Source organism: Colias croceus, chromosome 30 (genome assembly GCF_905220415.1).
Source record: "Colias croceus chromosome 30, ilColCroc2.1".
In the NCBI taxonomy this organism is placed as follows: Eukaryota; Metazoa; Arthropoda; class Insecta; order Lepidoptera; family Pieridae; genus Colias; species Colias croceus.
The window spans coordinates 1,624,364-1,639,424 of NC_059566.1; the positions used below are offsets into that span (position 1 = coordinate 1,624,364).

At 36.9% G+C, this 15,061-nt stretch overlaps 2 protein-coding genes and 1 long non-coding RNA gene across 8 annotated transcripts; 1 reads left to right on the top strand and 2 right to left on the bottom strand.

Annotated features, from left to right (window-relative positions):
- Positions 1–4,421: 4,421 nt before the first annotated feature.
- Positions 4,422–9,745, top strand: LOC123704801. Of its 6 annotated transcripts, none has more exons than XR_006753177.1 (2): positions 4,422–4,817; positions 9,385–9,745. It is a non-coding gene; the product is annotated as an uncharacterized LOC123704801 (long non-coding RNA). The 6 variants fall into 6 exon arrangements; XR_006753178.1 differs by having other exon boundaries at positions 9,388–9,745; XR_006753176.1 differs by lacking the exon at positions 4,422–4,817 and adding an exon at positions 4,850–4,913.
- Positions 9,746–11,579: 1,834 nt separating this feature from the next.
- On the bottom strand, positions 11,580–12,746 carry LOC123704522 (piggyBac transposable element-derived protein 3-like). The gene has a single exon (XM_045652904.1). The coding sequence runs from the start codon at positions 12,744–12,746 to the stop codon at positions 11,580–11,582; it is 1,167 nt and encodes a 388-aa protein (XP_045508860.1).
- A 178-nt stretch (positions 12,747–12,924) lies between these two features.
- LOC123704523 lies at positions 12,925–14,134 on the bottom strand. Its single transcript, XM_045652906.1, has 3 exons — positions 13,876–14,134; positions 13,265–13,456; positions 12,925–13,181 (listed from the first exon to the last, which is right to left on the bottom strand). The coding sequence occupies exons 1-3, from the start codon at positions 13,895–13,897 to the stop codon at positions 12,925–12,927; spliced, it is 471 nt and encodes a 156-aa protein (XP_045508862.1). The 5' UTR covers positions 13,898–14,134.
- Positions 14,135–15,061: the final 927 nt, after the last annotated feature.

A 15,061-nucleotide genomic window follows, 5' to 3' on the forward strand; every position in this document is an offset into this window, starting at 1 on the left:
CACCGAACATTATTAAAATAGAGTGTCTTTTAAAACAATGTAAAAAAAACTAAACCATCTATACTTACTTCATTAATTCAAACCGTAGACGCTCGTTTTCAGCTCGCAGTTCAGTATTGCGCTCCAATGAGCTCTTAGGCTTAGCACGCACTGCGGTTAAACGCGAGCAGCACAGGAATAGCTGAAAACGCAAAACCGCATACAAACACGCATTGCGGCTCGCGTTTTGCTTAATTTTATGTCAGTACCATCATGGATTTCTGGCGAGTAGCATGTGTTGTGGCTTTGATTTTGAAAATAAGAAGCAAAAGTCGTAAACAACGCCGCCGACATAGGTACTGGGTACATCCGCTAACAGATCAAAGACATTTAAAAGGATACTTTTGCAAAATGTACAACGATGTGCGAGAGCATCCCGATAAATTTTTTAATTACTACAGAATGTCTATTAGTACCTTTGATAAATTATTACAAGCCGTGGGCCCGTATTTACAACATCAAGACACTACATTTCGTAAGGCAATATCACCTGAAGAGCGACTTTCAGTTACGTTGAGGTAAGAAAACAATTTTTAATTATTATGAAAATCTTTATTACAAACCATTGAATAGGCAAAATTAAAAAGTAAGAAGTGCAATAAAAAGTTATAACTAAAAATTTTTAATTTACTCTTTGGTGTAGGTAGTATTGCTCTTCTGTTACCTAATTTCCAAATTGTGAGAAGTCATGGCCTTCTGTTTCCTCATTCCCAAATTCGGAAAAGTCTTGGTCTTCTGCTACCTGATTTCCAAATTTCGAAAAATAATTAGCAGTCGCACTGGCTGGTCTTAAAATTTTTTGGCTAATAATTTGTACCTGATTTTGTGGCATTGGTATAGACGGTACTTGTAGAATTGTAGTTGATGGCTGTGGAGCTGGACTTGTTGGAGGAAGAGTTTCTGATGGTGATGGGATGGAATATATTGTATCTATAGATGAGGATTGTGGAGAATACTGATTGGTGTTTTGTGGCTGGGTATATGTTTGATGATACAATGGTGAACTGCATATTCTTTGTTTTCTAAATTGAGATGGTTGATTAAAAACGTGTTGCGATGGTTGCGGAGATGAATGAGAACGTGCCTTTTTTAAGACATTAAGGATTTCAATCTTAGCATAATGCTTTTGATCTTCATTTAATTTACGTAACATAGGAACTAACATTAGCGCAAAGTTTTTTTCTTCGTCGTCGTTCTCGTGTACTTGTTTTTCTTTTAATATGTCCAGTAATTGCTTCTCATAGTCTATTGAATTGTTGCTTCCAGAACAGTTCTTCTTTCGCAGTGCTATTTGAGGTTGCGAATTTTGAGCTGTAGCAGGCAATGTTCTATCCTGAGTAGATGCCGGTGACGATACATTTATATCTTGAGGAGAAACAGACGACATTATATTACTGCTTGTTTCTCGTTTCTGCATAGAAGGAATTAGAAAAAGCATTGAGTCAAAATGAACATATTTCCTTTTCTTTGGAGGAGCAGCCTGTCCAGATTTGCCTTGATGTGCTGCCAATTCCTTAGCGAAACAATCTTTCATGTTTTTCCATTTTTTTTGTATGGAGCTTCCTAAAACAAAAAAATAAATCAATATCTTGTTTGCAGGTACCTTGCTTCAGGAAATAGCATAAAATCGTTATATTTTGAATACTTGATTGGCGCTACTACTATTAGTGAAATTATTTATCATACATGCAAGCAGTTATGGTTATGTTTGCAGCCTATTTACTTAAAAGAAATGACAAAAGAAGACTGGTTAAACATAGCAAAAGGATTTTTTGAACAAACACACTTCCCAAATTGTGTCGGCGCACTTGATGGCAAGCACATAAGAATCGAAAGACCCGATAATACCGGGTCAGAATCATTTAATTATAAGAAGTTTTATTCTATTATTCTGCTTGCGATTGCTGATGCTAACTATAGCTTTGTAGCTATTGACGTGGGTGCATACGGATCTAATAGTGACGCCAGCGTATTCCGAAGTTCAAATTTTGGTAGAAGACTTTTAGCAAACCAACTGGATTTACCAGAATGCTCAGTAATACCAAATTATAATGAAGGGTCTGAAATGCCATTTGTATTTGTTGGGGATGAAGCTTTTCCGCTTTTAAAACATTTGATGAGACCATACCCAAGCAGAAACTTATCTATCAAAGAAAAGATTTATAACTACCGACTTTCGTATGCCAGAAGAACAGTCGAATGTACATTTGGCATAATGGCAAATAAATGGCGAATTTTACACAGACCATTAGATACACAACTTGTACTATGCGATTACATAGTTAAAGCTTGCTGCATATTGCACAATTTCGTTCGAAAATACGATGGCAAGGAATTACTAGAAAATTCGTGCCAATGGGAACACTCGGAACTACGAAATTTACATCCAATTAGACTTCGTCCTAGTAATGACGTGATGCAAGTACGAAATTTATTTGCGGACTACTTTACATCTCGAGCTGGTGCTTTAAATTGGCAGTACGACGCTATATAACTAACTAGATTTCCGCCCGCGGCTTCGCCCGCGTTTTCAAAGGAAAACCCGCATAGTTCCCGTTCCCGTGGGATTTCCGGGATAAAACTTATCCTATGTGTTAATCCAAGTTACCCTCTATATGTGTGCTAAATTTCATTGTAATCGGTTCAGTAGTTTTTACGTGAAAGAGTAACAAACATCCATACATCCATACATCCATACTTACAAACTTTCGCCTTTATAATAGTATTAAGATTAAGATTAAGATATTAAGATTGTAATTAATTAACTTTAAATATTAAAATTAAAAGCAGCACACCTTTGTTTTTCTTGTCTGCCTCCGATAAGTTTGTCCATTCTCTGCACACATTTTGATATACCTCCTGCCAAAGCCGGGCCTTAATATTTCTGTCTTTGTATTGCTTTAACGATTTGTCATATAATGCTGGCCTTTTTTCCACTTCAATAATAATATTTTTAGACAAATTATCGTAGTCTATAGACGCTATATCCGAGTCGGACGACATGAAAAAATTTCTTAACGTTCGTTAGCACTGCAAATAACGTCTATCCTCTGCGCTCGCCCAGTCGAGACTGAATATAAAACCGAATGCGGTTAAACGCTGTGCGTGCGCTTCCATACTTTAACTATAGGACACAAAAAAAACGCGCGTTTGCAAACCGCGATCAAAATGTAGCAAGTTACGTTTTTAAAATCAGTCACTGAAAAACGTCACTAATGCGTGCGCTTGTATAGAAAACTATGTGTTACATTTTTTTGCGGTTTCAGACCTACGATAAAACGCGTAATTTTAACCGCAGTGCGTGCTAAGCCTTATTTTGGAAGGACGCTTGCAACATCGGTGTTGGCTTGTTTATTTCTGAAAATAATAAACAAATTATATAGGGCTTTAAACCTGCCGATCGCGTCGCCACAGTCGTCAGCGAAGTAGACACAGGTCTTCGTGTGTCTGGATATTGCGACAACCGCGTGAGGTACACTGTCGTGCAGGCTGAGTTTTTTGGCGTTTGACTTCAGGATGAGGACGGTTTCGTACGTTGGGCCTTGTGCCTCGTGGATGGTTAAGATGCGGGAACCCGACCCCGCTCCATAGCCCTGGTTGGAAAGGGTGCTCTTTTCCTCCTGTGTGTGTACGAGGTAGTGGGTATTTTCCAAGGAGCTTGGGATAACCGCGTCTCTTTATCCCTTTTGGATTAATGAGTGCATTCCGGGCTGAGATGAGTATATGCCAGAGTACACTTCACTGAGGGCGAAGGCAACATCCATCGGATTGCGGTGTGTGCAGAGTAAATTTTGGTGAATGGTTGTGATAGAGTCGGGCCGACAGTATCTCATATGAAAGAGATTATCTCTGTCGATAAACGGCAGTTGGTTTACATCTCCAACTAGGACCACTTCCGCTGCGCCAGACAGCTTTGCGGCCATTATTATAGAACCAAAATGGTTCATGAGGGCTTCGTCCACGGTTAACCGTTTACAACTGAAGGACCCTCTGAATCCAATTGTTAGGATTGAAGCTATTGTACGCACTCGTATTTTTTCCTCTCCTTTTATGCGGTGCGCTAGCTTCTCTCTCAGATCTTTTGCCGCCTCTACTGTGGTTGTCGCAATTACGTCATTGGCCTCGTCGAAGTGTTTTACCAAATATGTTGTTTTGCCGCAGCCCGGCACTCCGTTGATCCACTTGATGTCGGGTACCACCCAGTCACTCAGTTTGTTGGTTAAACACTATTAACTATTTGGTCTATATCTTCGCCAATTTTGCACCGATTTCCACGAAACAAAAACCACGGGCTTTATTTTGAAAAGACGCGTCTACTTATACATAACACTTCACTACACACTGAGTAAAAAGGGAAATCGTCACCGCCCGGGTAACTAAAAAGTTATTATGTGTCTTTCTAAAACACACAGCGTTGGATGAAGAAAGCAGTCTATGAATCCTATATATCTCTATGCAAATTGGGTCACCTTACCAAATATCGATGGATCTTTCACCTCACTAGCAAGAGCGCGTCCCTAGTATGGCATCTGTCATCATCGCCTTTGAAGCGCTGTCATCTTCCAAGCTCCATAGCGTTTATGAATTCGTGCGCAATAACATCGCGCAGAATATAATTCTCGAATTCGAATATATATAATTATAATTCTCGAATATTAAGTGTGATAAAACACACACGCGTTAAATTTTAGTGTTTTTCTAGTGAAAAACGGAATTAGTTCCAATATGAAACACAAAAGACCACGTTGTCGGAAGGAAATTCGAAAACCGGTGCTTTGGTATGTATAATAGTGGCGGGAACTCTTTTTCGTCCTCGGAGGACGAGAGAAGTAATGGTTCGTCACTGCTCAAGAGACCGGGAGACGAGAAATTCCGTAAGTACAATCGAACTTGTCAGAACATGTCCGGACTCGTGCATAGATTTTCATCCAGCACGTGGCATACATTTCACAGTATTTGACACAAATACATCAATATTTAGATGTAGGTAATTAATAAAACACAATGCATGCCTATAATGAGATCACTACATTATCATCGGGTTTCTTTATCATACACAGGCACATTGGTTACTGTGTCAAGTATTGCTTTTAACCAGACTTGTGAAATAGCGTTAGGCTACCTAGGTAGAAGGTACTTAGGTATAAGGAATCCACCGTGATCCCCTCTGGCTAACGAGCCCCAGCACTCAGCAGGTAGTGAGGCATCTCAATCACTTAGACCATTCAATTGTAACTACCTCAACAAAAGTGAGTACCTACTACTTAGTGCCCACTGACTACATAAATAATTCAAGACAATTAAGATGTACTTAGATTTTAGATAGTTAGTTACAAAACCTGTCTATCACAATATTTTAAAGAGAAGAAATTGTTAATTAACTATTTTAATATTATTTCAATATTGATACATGTCACATATAGATTTTACATTACTTATTATAGGATATGATATAGAGTGTATAATATGAGCAACAGTCTCACACAATATTCAGTAGGAGCTACTTATTACTGCAAGTTGAGATTACCTAATTTATCTTACGGTAAATAATTCTTAACATAAGGAGCTTATTTTCATAGCCAATTGATACCAGAATAAGCTTTGATTCTATGGGTACTTATTTGAATAGTAGTGAAAAATCATAAGAAATAGACATTGCAGATTATAAGAGGTAGATATGTTTATATACATTATCATCATCAAGGACCCATATTTACTGTATCCCCGAACAGTTGAATGAGATCATTCTTGGTTATAATGTTACCGATGATAATGTTGTTTATCTAGTTCCTTTCTTACTTAAGTGAAAGAGCTTGCCTTAAAATTAACACTCAGGTGTGATAACAATTCTATAATATCAACAGTAAAGTAACCAAAATCTTTGTATTTTTTATTTGTATCTTCTACAAAAATATGTACTGAAAATATGTACAAGGTGTCCTTAGCCATGATTAGCTTAGTATGGTTATGCTGAAAGAACTGTGTCCAGAAAGACCCAGAAAAATATATGCCATACTTACATTCAGATATGCTTCTGGCAATAAGAGCTGATGGCTCCGCCAGGTTGATATTCAACCTGAGACACCTAAACACCTAGGTATTAACCAGGTAATTTTGATACATATCACAGATTATAACGGTAATTAAATTTTTACAAAGCCAGGATTGTCTTGTAAAATTAGACATCATTGGTAACAGTAATGAGATTCTCACAAGGCCAGGATTGGCTTGTACAATCAGGCATCATTGGCCTATTTTCTGCCTGCATATGGCAGCCATTTCAAATGGTCGCGGAGACCCTACAGGCTGGAGGTGCCCTCCTTCTGTTTTATTTAAGCTATTAAGTTTTGGTCTATTGAGACCGTTGCAAAATTAACTTCACAGATCTTGTAGACTGTGAGGATTTTGGAAAAGCTTAATTGGCACTACAGCCACATAAAGTGCCTTCTGATTTAGTTGGACAATTATCTTTTGGGTCTACCATGACTAATCCAATTTAACTTCACAGGTCGCGGAGACCATGGAGGTTTTGGTAAAGCCTGATTGGCAGGACTATTCCAATTCAACTTCATAGGTCGCGGAGACCATGGGGGTTTTGGTAAAGCCTGATTGACAAGACTATTCCAATTCAACTTCACATGTCGCGGAGACCATGGAGATATTGGTAGAGCTTGATTGGCACTCCAATCACAAAAAGGGCCACAGCCCTCTGATTTAGTTAAACTATCAGGATTATTCTAATAATTTAACTTCACAGGTCTCGGAGACCATGGAGATTTTAGTAAAGCCACAGAATGAGCTACAGCCTTCTAGTTAGACAATTATCTTTTCGTCTACAAGGATTGTTCCAATTAACTCTACAGGTCCCGGAGACCATAGAGATTTTGGGAAGGCAGGTTTGGCACATCAATTACAAAGTGTACATTGTAAGCCTGGATACTTGTGCCTCATGTGTGATACTATAGAAATGTCTGTGTTATCGCCAGTCCCAAAAGCCTCAAAGATAGAGCATACTGTGGTAGTCATTAAAAGGACCATGTCTTGCACTAAATAAGAGTTGCAGACAGTTCTAGACATCTAACACTGAGAGGACTGTACAGTTGTCGCCTCCAGGTATTTCTCTAGAGTTTCGCGCACAGCAGACCAAGAGAGAAAGGCTTTCCCTCTACATGCTATACAAGACTTAAGAGTTGTGGAAAAGAAACATAAACAGAAATGTAATAGTCTTTGTAAAAGAACAAGTTTCTCACTTCCTAACTACAGATACCGCGGATGCGGGCTGAGTAGGACATCTGAACAGTACTTACCTGTCAGAGAAATGAAGAGGGAAGCAGGGGACTTGGCATTAGAACTTCTGACTTATATGTCGTGTACCAGATATGCAATAAAAGTTCTTCTGAGTAAATTGCAAGGGGCGCACATCCTGTAGCCCAAGCTATCAATCAGACTTTGGTCGCCCACATACAAAGGTTGCTGACTCTCTTAGCTCTTACAACTGAGTAACTGTACCTAGCTGAAAAGTTGAAAACAACTCTTGGCACGCTTCCAGGACGCCTAAGTGGCCTTTGATTTAGATTGCCTCTCAAGAAATCAACCTGTACCGGAGTGGCTTCTCCTACCTTGTACAACAGGAAATATAATATTTCGGAAGCTCCTGATATGGACCATTTCGCTATCCAAAGGAATGCTTTAGTGCCAAGGCATATTTGCCAAAGCCTGCTCCGAATTTTGCGACATCTGCAGTCGTTGATGGAGCTGACGCCTAGACTGAATATTCCCTTTCAAGGGTAATCCTCCAAGTGCACTAGCGCACCTCGCACCCCGGGACCGGGGCAGATACATAGCACCCAAGGGTGGCTTATGGTTAATATAATAAATAATAATAATATACGGGCATTTCTCTGCAACTCAATGTCAAGCGCCTAAAGATGGCTTATGGTTATTGACTGTTATGGTTATATATGGTTATTGACCCGGAAGTCATGAGCACTCAGACCATTGGTGAATGGCCTTACGGCCTTATGGCCCCCCAACTGCTCAGTCAGAAAAGGGGGGGGGGAGGGGAGAAAACAGCCCATTGTAAAGCAAAGGAGAAAGAGCAGTTAAGTAGTGGTGCCCCTCTACAGTGCCAACATATGACCCTCCAAGCAGGAGGTGACTTTCATAATGCAATGCTAAAAAAAAAAAAAAAAAAAAGAATGCATGTAATCTAGTACACAGGGATTTTATTTAATTGGCTTAAGTCTATCATAAGCAAGCTGACCCTGTTCATGACATGAACATGACTTCTGAAAACCTCAAAATACAGTTTTTTTATCACAGCAAGATAAGATTATAACCTGACCTGAATTTGGATACTAAATGGATACAACAACACATTATCCATCAGGTGGTCGGTTGTGAGGAAACTCAGACACATAGATATGCCCAGTGACCTATGTGGAAAGGTTGGTTCAAGTAACAAAGGACTGATTTTCAATCTTAAAAGTAGATAATTGATTCTTATCTATAAAGGGGCGGACCCTTTAACCTTGCAACACAAACCTTTATCTCTGGCTAGTTAAGGTCCCTCCAGATCTTAAAAACAGTAAACGTAGCAGCCCTGTCCAGCAGTGGCTTCAAGAATGTGGTAAGGGCACCAACCCGTGGAGGCAGTGGAAGGACCATACAGTCAATTATAAAAGTTTTACTGTCAATCAGTCAATTTAGCCAGTGCCAGTGAGTCTGGTTTACTTTAAGGTAACCTGAAACTGTTTAATTTATTATATAATTCAGTGTAATTAATTTAAGATCATAGTAATGATCAATGTGTAACAAACATGCTTAATGCTTAAGGTACAGTTGTGTTAACATTGCTTATTATAGTTATTTTATATACAGATGTTATTTACTGTAGTATTTAGCCTTAGAGGCTCCATTGTTTATCCTTGGTGACATTGATCTTCCTTTGAGTTATAATTTTTAAAATTTTATTTTTATGTTATTATTTGAACTTTGATTTGTATCAAAGATATAGAGAAATAATTAAGCAGTTCTTAGGTTCTAAGACTTAGTTCATTAGTATTGGCTTATTGAGAAGATTATCTGAGGAGAATAATTTAAAATTTAGAGGATACCTATATGGTTAGTTCTTACAATATGAAAGAAAAACAATTTTTGTTGTTATTACATAACCCCCTTGTATTGTTTTTAGAATTTAAAATATAACTTTATTTTACAATACAACAGGTTCATTTAACATTCTGTAAGGAATGAAATTTAAGTTGTTAATACAGCACTTAGGTATTACAATATTAACAAGATAATTTATGTTCAACATAGCGTTTGTATGTCTTTCTTCACCAGCAGATATCAAACACATCTTCATCCAACGCTGTGTGTTTTAGAAAGACACATAATATTGATGTTTTGCATTAAAACAAAACATGTATTATGTGTCGAATAAAACACACAGCGTTGCAGTTTACTGCTTGCTGATGAAGATGCTATGGAGCTTGGAAGATGACAGCGCTTCAAAGGCGATGATGACAGATGCCATACTAGGGACGCGCTCTTGCTAGTGAGGTGAAAGATCCATCGATATTTGGTAAGGTGACCCAATTTGCATAGAGATATATAGGATTCATAGACTGCTTTCTTCATCCAACGCTGTGTGTTTTATTCGACACATAATACATGTTTTGTTTTAATGCAAAACATCAATATTGTTTACCTTGATCTATGGGTCCAAAAAATCCAAAATTCCACATAAACATGCGTCTCACTATTTCACACAACATCACAGTTCTCGTTCGCGAAGTCCTCGATATAAGTCGAGACTTCTTAGCGACGATGTTATATTGCTTTAAAACAGTGAAATTTTCTTTTCACTATAACTTTATTTAACACTCGGATTTCCAAACTGTTTTCACGACCAAGTGCAGCGTAAAAGCGCGCAACTTTTGATATACAAAACAGGTAACTTTACGCTAGCTCAATTTTTTTAATGTTGTTAACCTTTTTTTAACCAAAAGTCAGCGAAATCTTCAAAACAAATCTTTGTAAACACATGCTGTGGATCCAAGAACAGTAAATCTTTGAAAATATCAGCGGCAACCGTGTCTTTAATTGATTACAGAGTTCAGTCAACAATGATGGCTTTCTTTGAAAGTATGATTGTAGGTTTCAAACTTACGTCTACGGATATGCGATTTATTTCAGAGCTCACATTTACGCCTAAATAATTATTTAAAACTCCTGTTTATACATTAACACTAAATCTGTGTTGGTATTTACGTCTACGGATATGCGATTTATTTCAGAGCTCACATTTACGCCTAAATAATTATTTAAAACTCCTGTTTATACATTAACACTAAATCTGTGTTGGTATTTACGTCTACGGATATGCGATTTATTTCAGAGCTCACATTTACGCCTAAATAATTATTTAAAACTCCTGTTTATACATTAACACTAAATCTGTGTTGGTATTTGGTAAGCGTCTCGTCGCGTTATACATATTAAATATGCCAAGTCTTGTGAATGTAGGCAACATTCAACATTCAACAACGTCGGTGAATAAAACATTTTCTAAAAACCATCGGCAGAAATTCTCCCGTGGTTCTAGGTCGTTCACCCAAGTTCTTGAACGGGTCGCAAATGGAAAGGATGTAGTCCTTGATGCAGCAAATCCCTCACAGTCCATTTCGATACACCAAATCGCCTCGCAGCATTTCAAGTACTCGATTGGTCTTCATAAATCGCAAAAAATAAATGCATTCTCAGTTCGAATAAAAATAACAAGCTAACTAACATGCTATCCGCATAGGTCCTTGTTATTTTTATTATAACTTATTTATGTAAATAATTTGACGAGTAACACTGAGAATTGAGATGTTAAATACACGTCCCGACGAAACTACAACGTCACTAGGGATGTACCTACCTGTTCATTTTGTAGTTTATCTATCCTCCTGAGTCCCGACATTTTTTTTTCTAACATTGTAAATTTGTCCGCATGTCCTTTAAAAAGAACTATTTCGAGGTGTGGCTGAAGTCCTGAGACTTTGCGTGCTTCGAAATAGAGCTTAAAGCTCATACAATTTTTTTTGCTAGAACAAACATTATTGACATTTAAATAAAGATCATTTTGGCATAAAAAATAATTCTGTGCTATTTGTTCGTCTTATAGGCCATTGGGTCTTAATACATAACATGCCGGGGTAGAATATGTCCGTTACAAAGGAATCTCGGACTTACAGTGAGATTTTTTTTATAAATAATACCAATTAAAAACACATTTTTGCAATCAAAATAATCAACTTTTATTAAACTTTTTTATTATAATGTAAAAACAAGTTATAAAATCACGAAACTCAAGTCTTACTTCTATCAGTCTGAATTATTTATCAAAGTTAATGTCATAAGAATTCTTAGTAAAATAAGGAACTTACAAAAGAACAAGCTAATATTAATAACCCAATTATGGAATGTTATAATTAATAGCTCCATACAAAAATAGAAAATAAAAAATAAAATTATAAAGAAAAAGAAAAAATTTAATCAGAATTATGAAATAGCTTAAAGCAATTTCGTTTTGCTGTTAAGCAAAGCGACAGATTACATCCTAAACATTTTACTGATGTTTTTTTAGAACATCCTTCATTTCTACAACGACTCTGAGTTGTTAACATTTCTGGTAAATGATCAGTGCCATGCTTTCGTCTCAATTTAGAAGGCAAAGGCACTATTGGCGGACGCCTCTTTTTTACGTTTCTTCTTTCCTCCGGTTCACCACTATCATCCAGCAAATCATCCTCTCTGTAGAGATTCTCTTCTATTAGTCTTTCTGCTATCAGTCTTTTGAACTCTCTAAGTTGTACTATTTTATGTCTACGGATACCTTTTTCTATCTGTTCTTGTTTAAATTTAATCCATGAATTCGTGATAGATAAGTCCAAGCAATGGGATATGAACCTTACGGTCCATTTACGAGTTCGTGCTCTACTTGGGCATACTGCTATTAATCTGTCGGTTAAATCTACTCCGCCCATATTGCTATTATACTCTTTTATAACTTCGGGACGTGAAACAAATAAGTATTGTCTTGTTGATCTGTTGTATCTTCTACAGTCATCAAAATTTTCAGCAGCATGAATAGTGGACAGCAGTAACACAGATTTATTGTCCATCCATTTAGTGAATGCCACCTCCCCATCATTTCGGACTAGTACGTCACAACTCCCTCTTCCTTTCCTCATTAAAGTTTTATCATCGTCTATTTTATTGATTACTTCTTTTGGCACGCGATTTTTCATTATAGTTCCAGTACATTTTAAGCCTCTTTTAGCAAGTTCGTCTGCCAATCTAACCGTAGTAAAATATCTATCAAAATAAATCAAATGACCAGGCACTAAAGATTCAGTAAGTTTAAGTACAACGTTTTCACCTAAATGAAATTGGTTATCATATGCAAAAGTCTCTTTTCCTTGGTAAATAGTTAAATCGCAAACAAGACCATTTGGATTGGCCAAAACAAAAGCTTTCATACCAGTCGGATGGGGCTTGCCAGGGCAATACTGTCGTATTGGACAGGCCCCAGTAAATGGAATGATCATTTCATCTATAGAAATTTTCTGCTGCCTCCCTTGTGCTTTGCAGCCTTGGAGAATTCTATCTAATAGAGGACGAACTTTCCAAAGCTTGTCCTGTTTCCTCATATCCATAGTTATGTCATTATCAAAAACTACCTTCATTGAATTTCTCAACAAAAAATATCTGTCTCGCGTCATGGCTTGTGTAATCACAGGTAAAGCATATTTTTGGTTCCAGTAAATTCTGATTTGAGACAGTGGTAAGCACGCCATAAGTAATGTTATCCCAAAATAAATATAGCATTCTTCCCTAGTTAAATTCTTCAATTGAAGTCTGATTAGTTTTTTGAACAATGGTATCGATCAAATTGTCGTCAATATACTCGTTAAGGTATTTCATTAAATCTTCGGAATTTACATTATTAGATGGATAAGAAGGCTCTTGCAAATGTGGCATTGACTTAGTAAAACTCCGTCTCCCCCAAAGTTCTTCATTTTCTGGAGTAACTGGAAATCTTTGGGCCCTGCCGCCTCGAGTAAGTACTCTACCTCGAGAACGATAACCACCTGCATAAAAATAAATAAATATTTAAGACATCGAAGAAATATTCATACCAAAAATATAAATTGTTAAAATACCTAAAACCTACCTCTAGTACGCACTCTTCTCAGGCTAGTTGCTATCTGTACTGGTTGCGGTGTGGCTTCTGGTTCGGCTTCAGATTCTGACGTTGTACTACAAAGGTGGTCTAAATCTTCTGGGAAGGGTTCGGCTGTATCCGAATCCTCATCTTCAAATTCAGATTCGTTTAAAATTGTTTCCAATTGTTCATCAGTCAATTCTAAATAGGAAAAAAAACAAATCAATGAAATTTTATAGGAAATCCGGGATAAAAAGTAACCTATGTGGTATTCAGAAACATAAGCTATAATACTACAAAGTTTCATCAAAATCCGTTTAGTAATTATAATGTGATTGAGTTACAACATCCAAACATCCAAAAGTTACATTTATAGTATTACTCTAAATAAATGCCGAATATCCTTTTTCCCGTACAAATTGAATATGCCTAATTATATAGCTAAAACCGAAAGTACTTTAAAACGAACATACTGATATTTGGCTAATTATTCAATCCAGACGATTAAGTTTTGATAAAACTATAACATTTACCTATAAACCATAACCATATCTCAATAATAAATAAAAAGTTAACACATTTTATAAACATTTAACACGAAAAAACAAGTTTTTGTTTACCTGCTGTTCGTTGGTGCTCCATTTTCAATCTTGAACACTGCCCGAAAGAAGAAATATCTGTTCTCTGATTGGCTTAACCAATAGTAACTGTTTTTTGCTGTCAATTTTGTCATTGACAATGACGTTTGTGTGTTTCGGCGCCAAATTTTAAACGAAAATCTAATTTGTGTGTTACAAAGAACATGCGGTCATCATACAAGTGTACTGAGAAAAATGTCGGGACTTCATCATGTCGGACAAATTGTTCTGTTTAAAGGATGCTAGGACTTAGGAGGCTATAATCATGTTTTTTGTAAGGAATACAAGTATAGGGTTTTTTTTTTAAATACAGCTACAATTGCTTTATAAGCATGAAAAATATAAACAGTGATTATAATGTTCATCAACATTATCACCATTGCGTGCAACCCAATCACGGAGAAGAAAGAAGGTAGTCCTGAAAAAATCAAACAGGTTTCCTATTTTTATGGTATCTATTACAAAAACAAAATCATTGTGTATTATAACTCTTAAATTTTTTTTTCTTTTCGAATTTGAAAATTTGAAATAAACATACATACGTGTATTTCCTAATCGGCGTTTAATTATTGTAGTTATCATCAATGTATTTCAGCGGAATTGATATAATTCATTAAATATGACACAAATCAATAAAATAATTGGTACTTATAACCAACGCCCACACACCAGACACTCAGCATACACTTCAAATATCTTTCACATCATCATCAACATCATGATATTATAATGAGAGTTGAGACGTATCAACAATTTATAAAAATGAATGATAATGAGACGATTTTAGCAGTTTTAATAATATAAGGTAAACGGTTATACCAGGTCCGTCATCTAAGCTAGCAGTTGGATCTTCCGCTTGTACCAGGCACAGGATCATAGGAAGGATTAGGATTTTCAATTCGGCCTTTTTTGAAATATCAATGTTTGGTTACCTTCCGGGTTGTCTTGGACAATGGATGTAGGTTCTGGATCCCCGTCGTCGACCCTCTGATGGAATAGCGATACTCGATGCGTGCAGTTTTCGCGTTCCGAGAGACAGCTGTCAAGGATTATCCACAGGACTACGTCAATTAAATTGACCGACCCGCGAAAGCGCAAATTATCAAAGTATGCTGTATGCTGAGCGACGTTCTGCAAAACTGGTCGAGGAATAACATTCAATTCTCGC

Excerpts from the sequence above, each read along its gene's own strand:
- LOC123704522 (XM_045652904.1), bottom strand. The coding sequence starts at position 12,746 with ATGGATATGAGGAAACAGGACAAGCTTTGGAAAGTTCGTCCTCTATTA.
- LOC123704523 (XM_045652906.1), bottom strand. The coding sequence starts at position 13,897 with ATGGAGCACCAACGAACAGCAG. Across the intron at positions 13,457-13,875 it reads GGAGCACCAACGAACAGCAG|AATTGACTGATGAACAATTG; the intron begins GTAAACAAAAAC and ends TTTCCTATTTAG. Across the intron at positions 13,182-13,264 it reads GAGAAGAGTGCGTACTAGAG|GTGGTTATCGTTCTCGAGGT; the intron begins GTAGGTTTTAGG and ends ATTTTTATGCAG.